Raw genomic sequence first — 14,776 nt, forward strand, 5'->3', positions numbered from 1 at the left:
CCTAGACCAAGTATCACATGCTCACCTACACACCTGTGCACCTGTGACCACACCCAAGTGGGCACAGTCAGTGCCACCCAGGTGTGGCTGGATGCTCTCACTACACTGGACCACAGTGCTAGAGTTGGAGTCTGGGTCTCTGCCTGTGAATGTGATGAGAGCACACAGCAGTTCCTTCAGAAGAGCACTTCTTCACAGGCAGAGGGAAGCCCAGGGCTGCCATAGTCTCTTGATTTTAATTCACATTGCACGCCTCAGAGCTTTTTTACTTTTGAAGGGTTTTCTGTTTGTTTTCAGGGTTTCTCTGTGGAGCCCTGATTGTCTAGGAACTCAATCTGTAGACCAGGCTGCCCAGAAACTCAGAGATCCTCCTGCCTCTGCTTTTCGAGTGCTGAGATTAAAGGCGTGGGCCACCACCACCCAGTTCCCAGAGCTTTTCTCAGATACCTCTCTTCTTCCCTCCCATAGGGATGCTCACTTGATTCCTGACCATACCATCCGTGCCTTGGGACACATTGCAGTGGCTCTGAGGGACACCCCAAAGGTCATGGAGCCAATTCTACAAATCCTGCAGCAGAAATTCTGTCAGCCTCCATCACCCCTTGATGTGCTCATCATCGACCAGCTGGGCTGCCTGGTTATTACTGGAAATGTAAGGAAGAGCCCTGCAAAGGCCTTTGATTATAAGAGTATAAAATCACATTGTTAATGCACTTTGAAACTGAGCTAAATTCTTACAATGGCTTCAACACTGTCTGGTGAGAATAATGTAATCAGTGGTTGTTTGGATCTCACGAAAAGAAGTTTAAACCCATTTCTTCTTCTTTTCTTTTCTTTTTTTCTTTCTCGACACAGGGTTTCTCTATATTGTTTTGGAGGTTGAACTGGAACTCACCATGTAGACCAGGCTAGCCTGGAATTCACAGAGATTCATCTGTCTCTGTCTCCCAAGTGCTGGGATTAAAGGCGTGAGCCACCGGTACCAGCAGAAGTTTAAACTCATTTCTTATCAACCTGACTAGCATAAAATTTGATCTAAATAAAAGCTGCCTCTGTTTCACTTTTGATTTGGGTTATTTTAGAGCTCTAGAAATGAATCCCCTTAGGTAAGCACCCTGACAAACACCTGTAGTTCCAGCACTTGGGAAGTAGAGACAAGAGAGTTAGGACTTCAAACCTATTTTTTGCTCAAAAAAAAAAAAATAGACTAGAGGGTTGGAAAAATTGTTCAGTGGTTAAAAATACATACTACTCTTGTAGAAGCTCTGAGTTCAGTCCTATGCTTCCAGTCAGGCGGCTCAAGACCTCCCAACACTGCAGCTCTAGGAGATCTGGTGCTCACTTCTGGCCTCTAAGAGTTACTGCAACACGTGCATGAACTCCCATGCAGACACACACACACACACACACACACACACACACACACACACACACACACACACACATATAATTTAAAAATAGAATCTTAAAACAATAAAATATTTAGGCTAGGCATGGTGTGTATACTTTTAATCACAGCACTTGGAAACCAGAGGCAAGATTTCTGTGAGTTCAAAGCCACCCTGTTCTAAATAGTTCTAGGCCAGCCAGGGCTTCATAGTGAAACCCTGTGTATAAATCAGTCAACAAATAAAATAAACATAGCTAGCAAAGATGGCTTAGTGGATAAAATGACTTGCTGACAACCTGTTGACTTGAGTTCAATCCCTGGAACTTGAGGGATGGAAGGAGAAAACCAACTCCTACAAGTTTTCCTCTCATCACCATATAAATGCCTTGGCCCTTAAACACAGCATACAAAAAATATGCCCTGCATGATCTTATTGTTATCAGATTCCAGAGCTTTCTCCCTGGGTGATGACAAAAGGGGCTTTCCCATGAGTATGAGTGATCTCGGGAATCATGGAATGGTGACACTATCCCTTGCTCTCTTCCAGCAATACATTTATCAGGAAGTGTGGAATCTCTTCCAGCAAATCAGTGTAAAGGCCAGTTCAGTTGTGTATTCGGCCACCAAAGACTATAAGGACCATGGCTACAGGTACTCTTCTGTACTTCATTGCTTTAGATCTTGACAGTGTTTAACTCTGTGTGAGGGGCGTTTGAGGATTTGCCTGTGTGTGTGTTAGCCTTCTTACAGAAGTACTGCATGCTATAAATTAGTGTACATGAAAGATAACTGCAGAGGCCCATAATGTCTCTGCCTCCCAAGTGCTGGGGTTAATGTTCACCCAAAGCCCGGCCAGTTTTCCTTGGCAGACATCTTTACCTAGAATGCCTTGAGGAAGAGTCATTTCTGTCCATGTTTGAAGGATTGCTAAGAGTTTGTCAGATCAGAAGGCAGGAAGAAAAGTCAGACGAAGACATGAGACTGGAAGACAGAAGTGGGCCCCTGTGTTGGCATTACTGTTCCTGGTCACCAGGCTCCTCTGCTTTTGATTATTAAATACAAGTTTCCTCACAGACCCTCCTCGTGTCAGTTTAATGGGCAGCAGTACAGCTGCTTAGCCACAGTGGTGCTCAACTTGCCTGTGCCTCAGTTTCTCTACTGGCCAAAGAGCACAGTTGTGTCAGTGAGTAGAAATGTGCTAGGATCTGTTAGCAACCAGACCACCTGGAGTCAGCCCTGCCTATCTCAGTTGATCCCAGAGGCTAAGCAGTCCTGGGTCTGCTTAGTACTTGGTAGAAGTGTGTGTGTGTGTGTGTGTGTGTGTGTGTGTGTGTGTGTGTGTGTGTGTATGAAAACTCTTGACCAAACAAAATATCCTCAAGGCTGGGAGAAGTGATACACGCTGTAATATTACCACTTAGGAAATTGAGGCGAGAGAACTGAGATGAGACTTAGAGGCTAACCTGAGCCACATAGCAAGTTCCAAACTGCCCTGTGCTACATAGTGAAATTCTATCACTTTTTTGTGATATTTACATTGTGTTAAGTACTATGGGTAATTTTGAAATGATTTAGTGTATGTAAGAATGTGTACATAGTTTTATGCAAATACTATCCTAGTTTATCTTTTGTTTTATTAAGATACAGTCGTGCTATGGTAGCTCAGGCTGGCCTCAAACCTTGATGCTCCTGCCTCCACCATCTGAGAGCTGAGATTACAAGTGATTGCTACTTGCTATTACACTCAGCTACCACACCATTTAAATGAAAGGATTGTTTATATCCTTGGGAGTTTTGCAGCCAGTTTCCCATGGGTAGTAAGGAACAGTTGTAGCTCAGTGTTTGCTAACTGCCACCATATGTGTCCAGGCTATAAACAATCTGAGGACTAGATTGGGGTCCCAGCCAAACTCACCTACACATTCTGTCTGTCCTGGTCTCTGCAGTGGAACTGACACCTCTTTTTCATGTTGTTCCCTTCATGTGAACAGGTCTCCTGCGCTCCTTGTCCCATGACTCCTGCTCTCCATTCTTGCTCTGGCTGGCATCTTTCTGGCCATTGTGCTGGTCGTCCCTATCCTCATTCTATGCAGTCCCTGCTAATTGCATGCTACTATCTCTTCAGTTTATAGTCAAAATGGCCTCTTCCCCATGAAGGCCTCTTGTTGTCGAAATGATTTGTCAGTCTAAGAATGTAATTCAGTGTCACAGCACTTGCCTGGCATGCACAAGACCCTGGGTTCCCTCCCCTACACACACACACACACATGGCCTCCAAAATCTGTCTTCTCACTAATAGGAACATTTGATAGGTTTTGTTTTTCCTTGACCTACCAGGCTTTACTTACAGGTAAAAGGAGTATCTTTTATCATAACTAGCATTTACTAGGGACCAGACTGTGTTTAGTGCTTTACTCCTCCTGCTTATGAAGAGGGAATTATTATACTTGTTTTACACAGGAAGAAACAAAGGCTTAAAGGCTTATGTGCTCCAGTAAGTTATATACCATGGAAGTATCAGCTGCTGATTGCAGAGCTGCAGAGGCCTGGCCCATGGCAGTAAAACATCAGTTTCACACCTGGGTAGGATGTCCATAATCCAGGGGCAGGTAGTCCTGGGACTCCTTCATGTTCACTGTCTGCTAATAGTAACATCATTTCCAGGGCTGTGGGGAGCATCGGGGAGAAGCTGATCATCAGGTGAAATGATGTTTAGGTTCTCAGAACTCAAGCAGAGAAGCCTAGAACTGAGTAATTCTACATCTGGATACTCAGTAGGCTTTTAATGTTTAGAGAAAAGTCAGGGTCCCTGGTATCCAGATCCTTGGCCAAGAAGTCCATAGTCATTTATTCAGCCATTCACTTTCAGGGTCTGTTTGTCATGAAGATGACATGTTCAGAACCTTTTGGAAACTCCTTGTGCATGGTGAGGTAGGCCAGGACCACTTAGAGCCAGTATCTCTCCCTGCAGCACATCGCCCAGTGTAGCTGAGGTTTGGCCAGTGGGTTTAACTGTGTTCTTTTTCTTTAGGCACTGTTCCCTAGCCGTAATCAACGCCCTGGCCAACATTGCAGCCAATATTCAGGAAGAGCATCTTGTGGACGAGCTGTTGATGAACCTGCTGGAACTGTTTGTGCAGCTAGGCCTGGAGGGGAAAAGAGCCAGCGAGAGGGCCAGTGAGAAGGGTCCCGCCCTGAAGGTAGGAGGAAAGAGATTGCTGGGTTTTGAGGTTGAAATATAATGTTAAATTATTTATTTTTTAAATTTATTTTGCTTTTGGTTCTGGGGCCCAAACCCAAGCTTTCACAGTGCAAAGTGTGTGCTCCACCCCTGAGTTACACCCTACCACCTGTTAGTTGGTTTAAGAACATCTGCAGAAAACAAGAAAAAGAATGGGTTCTCACTGGGGATGCTTGTGGGTTAGGGAAAGAACATGCTTGTATCAGCCCTGGTGAGGACAGCAGCAGCGTGGGTATTTCCTGGGCAGCTCTTTCCCTGTGTCACTCATCAGGAAGCAGGTGGTGAGAGTGTCCTGGACCTGAGCCTATGCTGAGGAGTAACTTACAGCTGCCATTTGAGCATAAGAGGGGCCATCTTTTATTTGCTCTCAGACTATCCTAGAAAGGCGGTCCACACGGACAGACAGAATGCTACTTTATATATATAAATAAAACCAAGTCCATTTAAATGAAAACAAACATTTATAGACAATATTTGGGAATTTGGGCGTCGTTCTTTCCAAACTACTTCCTGCTGGTAAGGGGCGCTGTCATGGGGGATTCTAAGATGATGCAGAAATCCTGGCTGTAGTCTGCAAGACTGCTTTGTCCAGCTGTTTTGAATGTAGGATCACCTGGTACTCTGTTTCAGGCGGTCTGGCTTGATCAAACCACATTAGTCTGGAAGGAATCCACAGCTTTTCATTTTCTGTGGAAACAAAAATAGAAATCTTTTTCCCCAGTAACTTGTCCTTGAACTTAAATTTTGGAGTCAAAGCATTTTTTTTTTAAATTTATTATTTTACATGTTGATCACAGTTCCCCCTCCCTCCCTCCTTCCCTTTTACCCTCTCTGCCCTCTCACATGCACCCTAACCACCCTCCCCTCCCATCACCTCACCCCAATTCCATATGTAGGGGAATGCCATCCAGTTGGGGTCATGTAGATCTGACAGGTCATGTGAAGTAGGGACTAGGGCTTCTCTCCTGTCTCTAGGTTAAGGCAGTTATCCCTCCATGGGGGATGTGTTCACATGGTCCTTTTGGCACCAGGGATACATCCTGGCTCCACTGTCTGAGGTCCCTTAGACTGCTCAGTCCTTCTGGCTGAGACCCATATTCAGGGGGGCCTGAGTCAGTCCCATGCTGCCTTCCCAGCTATCAGTCTGGTGGCCCTAAGTTAGCTCCTCCTTGTTCAGGTCATCTGTCTCTATGTGTTTCTGCAGCCTGGTCTTGTCCTCTCCATCTGCATTTGGGTTCTAATTTGACTCAGTGTTTATGTATGGGTGTTTGCTCCTGTTTCTAAGAGTTACTAGATGAGGGCTTCATGGATAAGTTAGTTGTTGATCTCACTATCCGGGAAGGGCATTTATGGTAGCCTTTCCACGGATGCTCAAATTGTTAGTTGGTGGCAGTCTTGTAGGTCTCTAGACCTTTCTTTGTGTTCAATTTTATCTTCAAACCAATATTGGCTCCCTCTTTTATGTTCTCTCTCTCTCTCTCTCTCTCTCTCTCTCTCTCTCTCTTCTTTCTCCTGTCTTCTATTCCTAACCGGGCTCAATCTTCCTAGTTGCACATGTTTTCCTTTCCTCCCCCCCCCCCATTTTCTCCTACTTCTCTCCAATCACTGCCCCCCCACTTCCCCTGTGCTCTGGGGGACATGTCTCTTCCTGGTTCTGTGAGGGACTTTATATGAATCTCTTAGAATACACCTTGTATCCTAGTTCCTCTGGTGGTGTGAATTATAGGCTGGTGATCCTTTGCTCTAGGTCTAAAATCCATATATGAGTGAGTACATACTATGTTCCTCTTTTTGTGACTGGGTTACCTCATTCAGGATGGTTTCTTCAAGTGCCATCTACTTGCCTGTGAATTTCAAGATACCATTATTTTTTTCTGCAGAGTAGTATTCCATTGTGTAGATGTGCCACATCTTCATTAATCATTCTTCAGTTGAGGGGCATCTAGGTTGCTTCCAGGTTCTTGCTATTACAAATAGTTCTGCTATGAACATAGTTGAACAGATGTCTTTGTTGCATGGATGTGGATCATTTGGGTATATGCCTAAGAGGGGGATTGCTGGGTCCTGTGGTAAATTAATTCCAATTTTCCTGAGGAACCGCCATACTGATCTCCAAAATGGCTGTACAAGTTTGCACTCCCACCAGCAGTGAAGGAGTGTTCCCCTTTCTCCACATCCTTTCCAGCATGAGTCATCATTGGTGTTTCTAATTTTAGCCCAGAATGCTACTTTTTAAATGCTCAAGTTGATTGTTTGGGAGTGTTTAAGACAGTGAGAGACCTCTTACCCACTTACCTCACTTCCCCATCAATAGCATGCCTTCCCTACATTTCCATTTCCATGCTCTTACACTGTTCCCTCCTCTTCCCCTTTTCATCCACAGTGGGCCAGGTACTGTCACTGGTCAGGGTTAGCCACTTAGTCAAAAGAACAAGGCCATCGATATTGCAGGCTTTGTAGGCTCAAGACAGTTTCTGTTGCAACAGCTCCACTCTGCTGTGGTAGCAGACAGCAGCTGTAGGCATGTGCAAGAGACCGGTAATGTTTGGATTTGGCCCGTGGGTTGCAGGGTCCTGGCTGTTGTTCCGGGTGAGGGGTCAAGTAAATAAGATAGCACCCTCTACTTGAGAGGCTTTGTGGGAGTATAGGACAGGGCAGTCCAGCAAGGAGCACGTTAGACTAGGCTGGTCAGGAGTGCCTTGTGGAAGTAATATCTGAGTGGACATCTCCATGGAATCTTTCCTATAAAAGTCTTGGTCAAGAAGTAGCTGATGCAAGAAAAAAAAAAAAAAAAAAGAACCTATTTAAGACCTTTTCCATAAGGGCTGGAGAGATGGCACAGGGAACCTGACACCCTCACACAGACACAAATGCAAGTAAAATACCAATGCACATAAAATAAAAAGTAAATAAAAGACCTTGTCCATAATTCAACCTTGTTCTTCTGACCAATTTATCAAGATTCCCAGGATGGTGACTTTCTCAGTTCTCAGGAGAGACTAAGTGTCAGGTTGATGGGAGAGGAGGGCTGGTGATGCAGGGAGGCATAAACCCTTGAGGAAGTGTGGTAATATTTCAGGAACCTTCTCTCCCACAAGAAGTGAGCCCCAGTGCCCACTGGCCTACTGGGACCTGTGGCCATTCCTATTTGCTTCTTCTTGCCATGCTTGTAGAGTCTCAAGAATCCTGGAATTTAATGCTTATTCACAGGCCAGAAGAGCAACACCAGGATACCATTTTCTCCTAAGTATAAACATCGGAACCCTGTTCTTTGTAGAGTAGTTACTGTTTGCCAAGTATTTACTGAAACGGGACCTTCTTGGATAAGGGGAGCCTGTAGAAGCAAGAGGAAGATGCTGGCTCATAACTGCCATATGTGATGGCATACACCTTTAATCACAGTCCTCAGGAGGTAGAGTAGATCTCTAGTGAGTTCAAGGCTAGCCTAGTCTTCATAACAAGTTCTAGGCCAGTGAGGGCTACACAGTAAGACCCTGTCTCAAAAAAAAAAAAAAAAAAAAAAAAAAAGAAAAGAAAAGAAAAAAGTAAAGAAAAGAAAGAAAAAGTAAAACTAAGGTCTATAGAGAGGGTTCCATTCCACTGTGCAGCCCTGAGGCTTTGGGTTCTTCAGTTCAGAGCCAAGAGGACCACTGTTCATCTGCTACAGCACGGGAAAACCAGAATTGGCTTCTGTCTGCACCTCCCCAAGTGACCACACAGCCTCAGCAAATTGCTCTGATACTTGGTGAATCTCATCTAAGTTAACGCAAGGAAAGCACTCAGAACAGTTCCTGGTCACTGTGGGTCCTCACCACCCACATCTGCTATCACTGTTACAAATATAGAGCATAGTTCAGTGTTCTAAGTGCATTCTTCTAAACACTTACTACCATCATCTGCCAAATCCTGGAAACCTGACTGGAGCAATGAGGGAATAAAGAAAGATGCAGAAATTCTGAGCTCTGGCAGGCTATGCTTGCTCTAATGGAGCACATCCACTCAGCAACCCAGAACCTCCATTCATTTATTGTGTATTGCACAGGGGGAGGGGGGATGAGGCTTTGTAGGGGGCCATCTCAGGCTACAGTCATTCAGGAGGAGGAAGCTGCTGTTGCAACTCAACTGTTGACACACTGTCATCTCTCTGGGACCAGAGAGGCTTTGCCACCCCTCTGAGCCTTACCCCAGGGGAAGGCGTTGCCACTCCTGTGGAGTCAACAATACACGTTCTTCGCTTAAGGCTTCCTCAGCTTCCCACAAGTGTTGGTTGCAATTTACCCATGTTTTGGGGCCTATCTAAAGAACTTAACCATTTAATTATTAAACTTTCCAGGATTTCCTAACTTATAGAAAAGATACAGAAATTTATAAAGTAAAAAACCATAATCCTCTGCTTAGATGAATTCACTGATAATATTTTGGTGTATTTTCTCTTGCATGCATATATGATCTAACTATAATTGAATCAGAGGGAACTCTTAAACTCTGATTTGCTTTCAGACATTTCTGTCAGCACTCTCCCAAGGTGACTAAATTTTTTCAAAAGTTGTTTTGTTAATGACTATGTCATAACTATGTAGAATTGCCACTATTTATGCAATCATAAATTAATGGTTTGTGTTTGATATTTAAGTTGCCTCTGTCCACCCCCATTACAATTATTCTGGGGCTAAGGATGTAGCCCAGTGGTAGAGCACTTCCAAGGTCAATCCTCAGCACACAGGCACAACAATTGAGTTATGTGGTATGGGGACTAGGGTTTATAGTTTAAGTGTTTAGCATGTAAAAGGTGCTAGGACCAGTATTGCACCAGATAGTTGTCTTTATGCTCCTGTCTTCTATCTGTTCAATACTGTTGGGGTTTTTGTTTGTTTGTAAAAGAAATGTTTTTGTTAGTGATGCATATTTTTTTTTCTAGGCTTCCAGCAGTGCAGGGAATCTGGGGGTGCTCATTCCTGTGATTGCTGTGGTGAGTATTTACTTGTCAGGTGATTTCAGGTCCAGCTACTCATGTTGAGCAAATTCCTTATTAAATACTTTCTAAAATCTCAGTAATTCAGCTGGCAGAATCCCTTGAGGGTTGGGGGGGAGAGCAGAGACAGGTAGCTCTCTGAGTTCAAGGCCAGCCTGGTCTACAGAGTGAGTTCCAGGACAAGAGCTATATATCAAGACCCTGTCTCAGAAAGCAAGCAAACATAAATAAATAAATAAATAAATAAATAAATAAATAAATAAATAACTCTATGAATATCTATAGATATGTTTGTTTCAGTCACAAACAACAACTTTTGGTGACAACCCATAGAGTAGCTCTTTCCCAGACTTCCTCAGTACTCTGGCAAGGAACTCTCACATGGTGCCACCCAGGTCTGACCCTGCTCCTTGTGTACATTGTGCCATGTGTTAATGTCTTTCACTGCTGCTCTGCCTTCTTCCTTGGCTTCCTCCTGTGAGATGAAGCCAGGAAACTTCTTGTTCTCCTGCAGACAGTGGGCTACAGCCCTGTCACTTCTGGAAGCCTGTAGGTACAGTGGGTGCAGGGCCTGCATCCTGATGCAGCACCCCTGTGTAGAGAACCCATCCCATCCGATCCTGTTTTATACTGTGTCCACTGCTCTGCAAAAAATAAATATATATTAGAAAAATAATAGAGATAAGGTCTCATTGTGTAGCTTTGGTTGGCCTGTTATTCATTCTATAGACCAGGCTGGCCTTGAACTCACAGAGATCCACCTGCCCCTTTCTCCTGAGTGCAGGTGGGTAAGAGCACTGTTGCTCTTGCAGAGGACCTGGGTTTGACTCCTACCACCCACATGAACCTCACAATCATCTGCAACTCCAGTTCCAGGAGATCTGACACTCTCTTCTGACTTCATGGCACTAGGCACACACATGGTGCAAAGATATATGTAGGCAAAACACCCATAAACATTTAAAACAACCAGATTTTCAGGGTTCCAGAATCCTTTCTATAATGCCATTTCCCCTATTAATTATTTTTCAAAAAAAAATTCTTCCACTTTGCCCTTAACATTATCTACTATATAACTGTGTTTTGAAGTGTTTTTGTGGAATGAAGAAGGCTCAGCTCAATGATAGAGCATAATTAGTGCATACAAGGCTCTGGGTTAGATTGTCAGCAACAGAAGCTGAGCTGTGACTCTCACAGGAAGCCTCTGTTTGGCCTAGAAAGAACAGTGAGGAGCATGAGGCCTGTTGGAAAGGAGTCAGCAAGGCCATGGAAAAGCATGGCTAGACAGGAAAGACTGTGATGGCATCATCCAGAGCTCTGGAGTCTGAATATTCTATGACCCATATCCCTGGGAACTTTCCCTCCTCCACCCCCAGCAAAAACAGAGGTGGTGGGGTTGGTTTGTTGTTGGTTTTGTTTTTCAAGATGGAGTTTCTCAGTGACTCCCTGGCTGTATTGAAACTAATTCTCTGTGTAGACCAGGCTGGCCTCAAACTCACTGAAATCCTCCTGCCTCTGCCTCTGCCTCTGCCTCCCAAGTGCTGGGATTAAAGGCATGTGTCATGCCACCACTGCCCAGGAACAGTCAATTTTTTTAGATTTTATTTTTATTTTATGTACATTGATATTTTGCCTGCATGTATATCTGTGAAAGTGCCAGACCCCCTGGATTTGGAGCAGTTGTGAGTGTCCATGTGGGCGCTAGGAATTAAACCTGGATCCTCTGGAAAAACAGTCAGTACTCTTAACTGCTAAGCTATTTCTCCAGCCTAACAGTCAGCTTTTTTAATGGTTGAAAAACATTTTTTTTTTTCCCAAGAGAGAGAGGATCTCACTGCATACTTTGATTATGTAATAGCCTGGTCTCAAACTCATGGAGCTCTACCAGCCTATCTCCTGAGTGTGTGCCGCCATACATGGCCCAACTTAATTTTTTATTTTATTTTATGTGTAAGGTTATTTTGTCTGCATGTATGCCTGTGCATCACAAGAATTCCTTGTGCCCATAGAAGCCAGAAGAGGGCATCAGATTCCCTGGATTGAGCTGCCAAGTGTGTGCTAAGAATCAAATCTAAGTCTTCAGGAAGAACAGTCAGTGTTTTTAACTGCCAAATCATCTTTAGCCCTCTACTAAATGATGAACTTTTGAGGGCTGGTGGTGGTGGTGCATACCTGTGATCCCAGCACTTAGGGAACAGAGGCAAAGCCAGTCTGGTCTACAGAGAGAGTTTCAGGACATAAGATCCTGTCTCAAAATAAAATATAAAAAGTAAAAGTAACTTTATAGGTTAGCACATAAAATGATGACTTTGATCATGGCACCTTCATATATATGTGTCATGCTCTGTTCCATTTGTCACCTTCCCCTGTTGGCCTCCCTTCCTGTGAACTTTCAAGAATGTCTATTAGTGCTCATTTAGAGTGTAATAAGTTCATTCAAGAAATCTTCCAGGAACATTTTACTCTTTGAGGGTAGCAATGATGAGGGAAGTTTCTTGGGAGCACCCAGGTTTCAGGGTCATAAAGGCTAAGGTTGAACTTATAGTGTTTGCATTTGTGGGGTTCTGAGTGTCTGAGCTTCTCAGGTATTACTGTAATGAAGGGCTTCTCAGGACAAGCATTCTAAGTCCCCCAACCTTTGAAAGTTATGTGAATAGAATAAGTATATCTTGTTTGGTTGGTTTGTTGGGGGTTTTTTGTTTGTTTTGTTTTGTTTTTGTTTTTTATTTCAGACTGGGTTTCTCTGTGTAGCCCTGGCTATCCTGGAACCCGCTTTGTAGACCAGGCAAGCCTTGAACGCACAGAGATCTCCTGCCCCTACCTCCTGAGTGCTGGAATTAAAGGTGTGCACCACCTCCCAGCTGGGTGTCATCATTTTTCATTGGAATTAAGAAAAAGATTTTAGGCCGGGCAATGATGGGAGTTTGAGACCAGCCTGGTCTACAAGAGCTAGTTCCAGGACAGCCTCCAAAGCTACAGAGAAACCCTGTCTTAAAAAAAAAGAAAAAAAGAAAAAGATTTTAATGCAGATTTAAGCATGGTGTTAAAAGAGGAGACATGGGGACATAGCCACACTTAAAGGCAAAAGAACAGTTATACACACTTTTTAACTTTTTACTTTAACTTTAACATTAGTTAATGGTTATATTACGGGGGAGGAAACAAATATTTGATCTAATTGCTCAACAGAGAGCCAAAGGATCATGGCTTTTTGCATTTGCTTTTTAGTGACTTCTTGTACCTTCTGGGAGAAATTGATTGTGTGTGTGTGTGTGTGTGTGTGTGTGTTTAATATTAGGGTCTTGTACTGTTTTGTTGTTGTTATTGCTGTTTGTTTTTCAAAGAAAAAGAGATACTTTTTTTTTTTTTTTTTTTTTTGACTTTTAATGATTCAAAAGGGTGGTAGATTTGGAGAAAAATCTTGGCTCTTGCCCTATCACATCAGTCAACACCCAGTGACCACCGGAAACTGGAGCGCTCCAGTTGCTGTGGAGCTCAGTCATGTGGTTGTGGGACTCCTTCCTACTTAGTTAGGTGATCTTTATTGTCTCTAACTTTGCAAACTTATTTCTTCATTGCTTTTGCTGCTATGTAGTCCACACATAAGCATTTTGAAGGCTGTGTGACACTTAGACACCTCATCTACTCAGTTAGAATGCAATGGCTGACAGATGCACACCTCCTGCACCCCACTGAGAGCAGGTTCATCTTCACCTGAGTAGTTTCTGTGGACTTGGACAGGGTATATCTTTTTCTAGGTCATAGACACTTGCAAGCTTTATACTTCTTTTCCACAGAAATACATCTTGGTTCACAATGTGCCTCATGAAAACATTGTCCAGAGCCTCTAAGTTAGGGGTCCCTGATAAGATGCTTTCTTAGCCTAGAACAAGAAATCTTAGCCAGGTGTTGGTGGTGCACACCTTTAGTCCCAGTACTTGGGAGGCAGAGGCAGGCAGATCTCTGTGAGTTAGAAGCCAGCCTGGTCTACATACTGAGTGAGTGCCAGGATAGCCTCCAAAACAATACAGAGAAACCCTGTCTCAAAAAACAAAAAAAGAAAAAAAAAGAAAAGAAATATTTACCTGTGCTCTAGACCTTGTATAGGCATTGCTGCCTCACAACAACCCTGTGACACCACTGCTGCTTTGAATTCCACGTTATAAGTATGCATAGTGAGGTATTAAACCTGCTCAACATCTCGTAGCTATTAGGCATCAGATTAGGCCCACAGCCTGTGCTCTCTGTGAGTTGATCCTCTACTGCTTTGAGAAATGGTAGGCTAGTCTCTTTAAGAGGGGATCACAGGGATTCCAGGTAGATATAAGTAAGTAAGGAGCGTGGAGACAAGAGGGTCCTGCCCTGTGCAGGAGCCTGGAGCAACCTAGGCTGGCTCTGGCTGAGGTGGGAATTGGAAGTGAGAGCATTGGCATTCTGGGAAAAGGACACATGGCAAAGGCTAAAGATCTAGGATAGGGAGGTGTTTGTTTGAGACAGGATTTCACCTTACAGTCCAGGCTCTAAATTTTAGAGTCAACCAATCCTCCTAACCTCAGCCAGAATAACTGGGATTACAGGGACATACCCATCCATCTTTTTAGGACACAGTTTTAAGATAACTATGGTGGTGGATATAAGGGACAAGAAAAATTACCAAGATAAAATATATAGAGCAAACATCAGCAAAGAACAGTGTTAAAACAAATTGCAAACTGGAGGGGAAAGTGATGGGCCATCATCATTCAGGCTTCACCAAGAAGGTGAAAAGATGGAGTGGGAAGATTGTGCCTCGGTCCTATACTGTCTTTTCTCAGTAGAGTGCTGGTATAGATATAAGATAGCAAGAAGTACAGGCCCTGGAGCCTGCCTACCTTGGGTTGGACCTAGGTCTCATCAGATTACTCCCCTTCTGTAAATTGCTTTCTCAGCTGTCAAGAGGAGGTGATGAGAGTATGGACTCCTAAGCCAGCAGCATCATGCATATAGTAGTGTCTGTATGTGTGCATTGCACTGTAAGTAGCATGCTCCTCTCAGCTGTCCCATTACTGTTATTGCTTCATGTGGCCAGTCTTCTGTGACTAAGACTCCCTACAAGACTTTCCAGTCCAGCAAGCCTGGCCTTGGTCTCCAGCCCCACCTTGTAGCTGTACTTTGTACATGTTTTAGACCCCTT

General features: G+C 43.8%; 1 protein-coding gene across 2 annotated transcripts in view; it reads left to right on the plus strand.

The window, feature by feature from the left end:
* The window catches only part of Pi4ka (phosphatidylinositol 4-kinase alpha), a 129,270-nt gene that overhangs the window by 59,630 nt on the left and 54,864 nt on the right, over positions 1–14,776 (plus strand). For both annotated transcript variants that reach the window (XR_007834945.1, XM_051191067.1), the window contains exons 16-19: positions 469–652; positions 1,938–2,041; positions 4,422–4,590; positions 9,550–9,600. Coding sequence is in view for 1 of the 2 variants with exons in the window: in XM_051191067.1 (XP_051047024.1) it covers positions 469–652; positions 1,938–2,041; positions 4,422–4,590; positions 9,550–9,600 (508 nt within the window). In the remaining variant the exon portion in view is untranslated. The remainder of the gene's footprint in view (positions 1–468; positions 653–1,937; positions 2,042–4,421; positions 4,591–9,549; positions 9,601–14,776) is intronic.

Source organism: Phodopus roborovskii, unplaced genomic scaffold (assembly GCF_943737965.1).
Source record: "Phodopus roborovskii unplaced genomic scaffold, PHOROB, whole genome shotgun sequence".
Taxonomy (NCBI): Eukaryota; Metazoa; Chordata; class Mammalia; order Rodentia; family Cricetidae; genus Phodopus; species Phodopus roborovskii.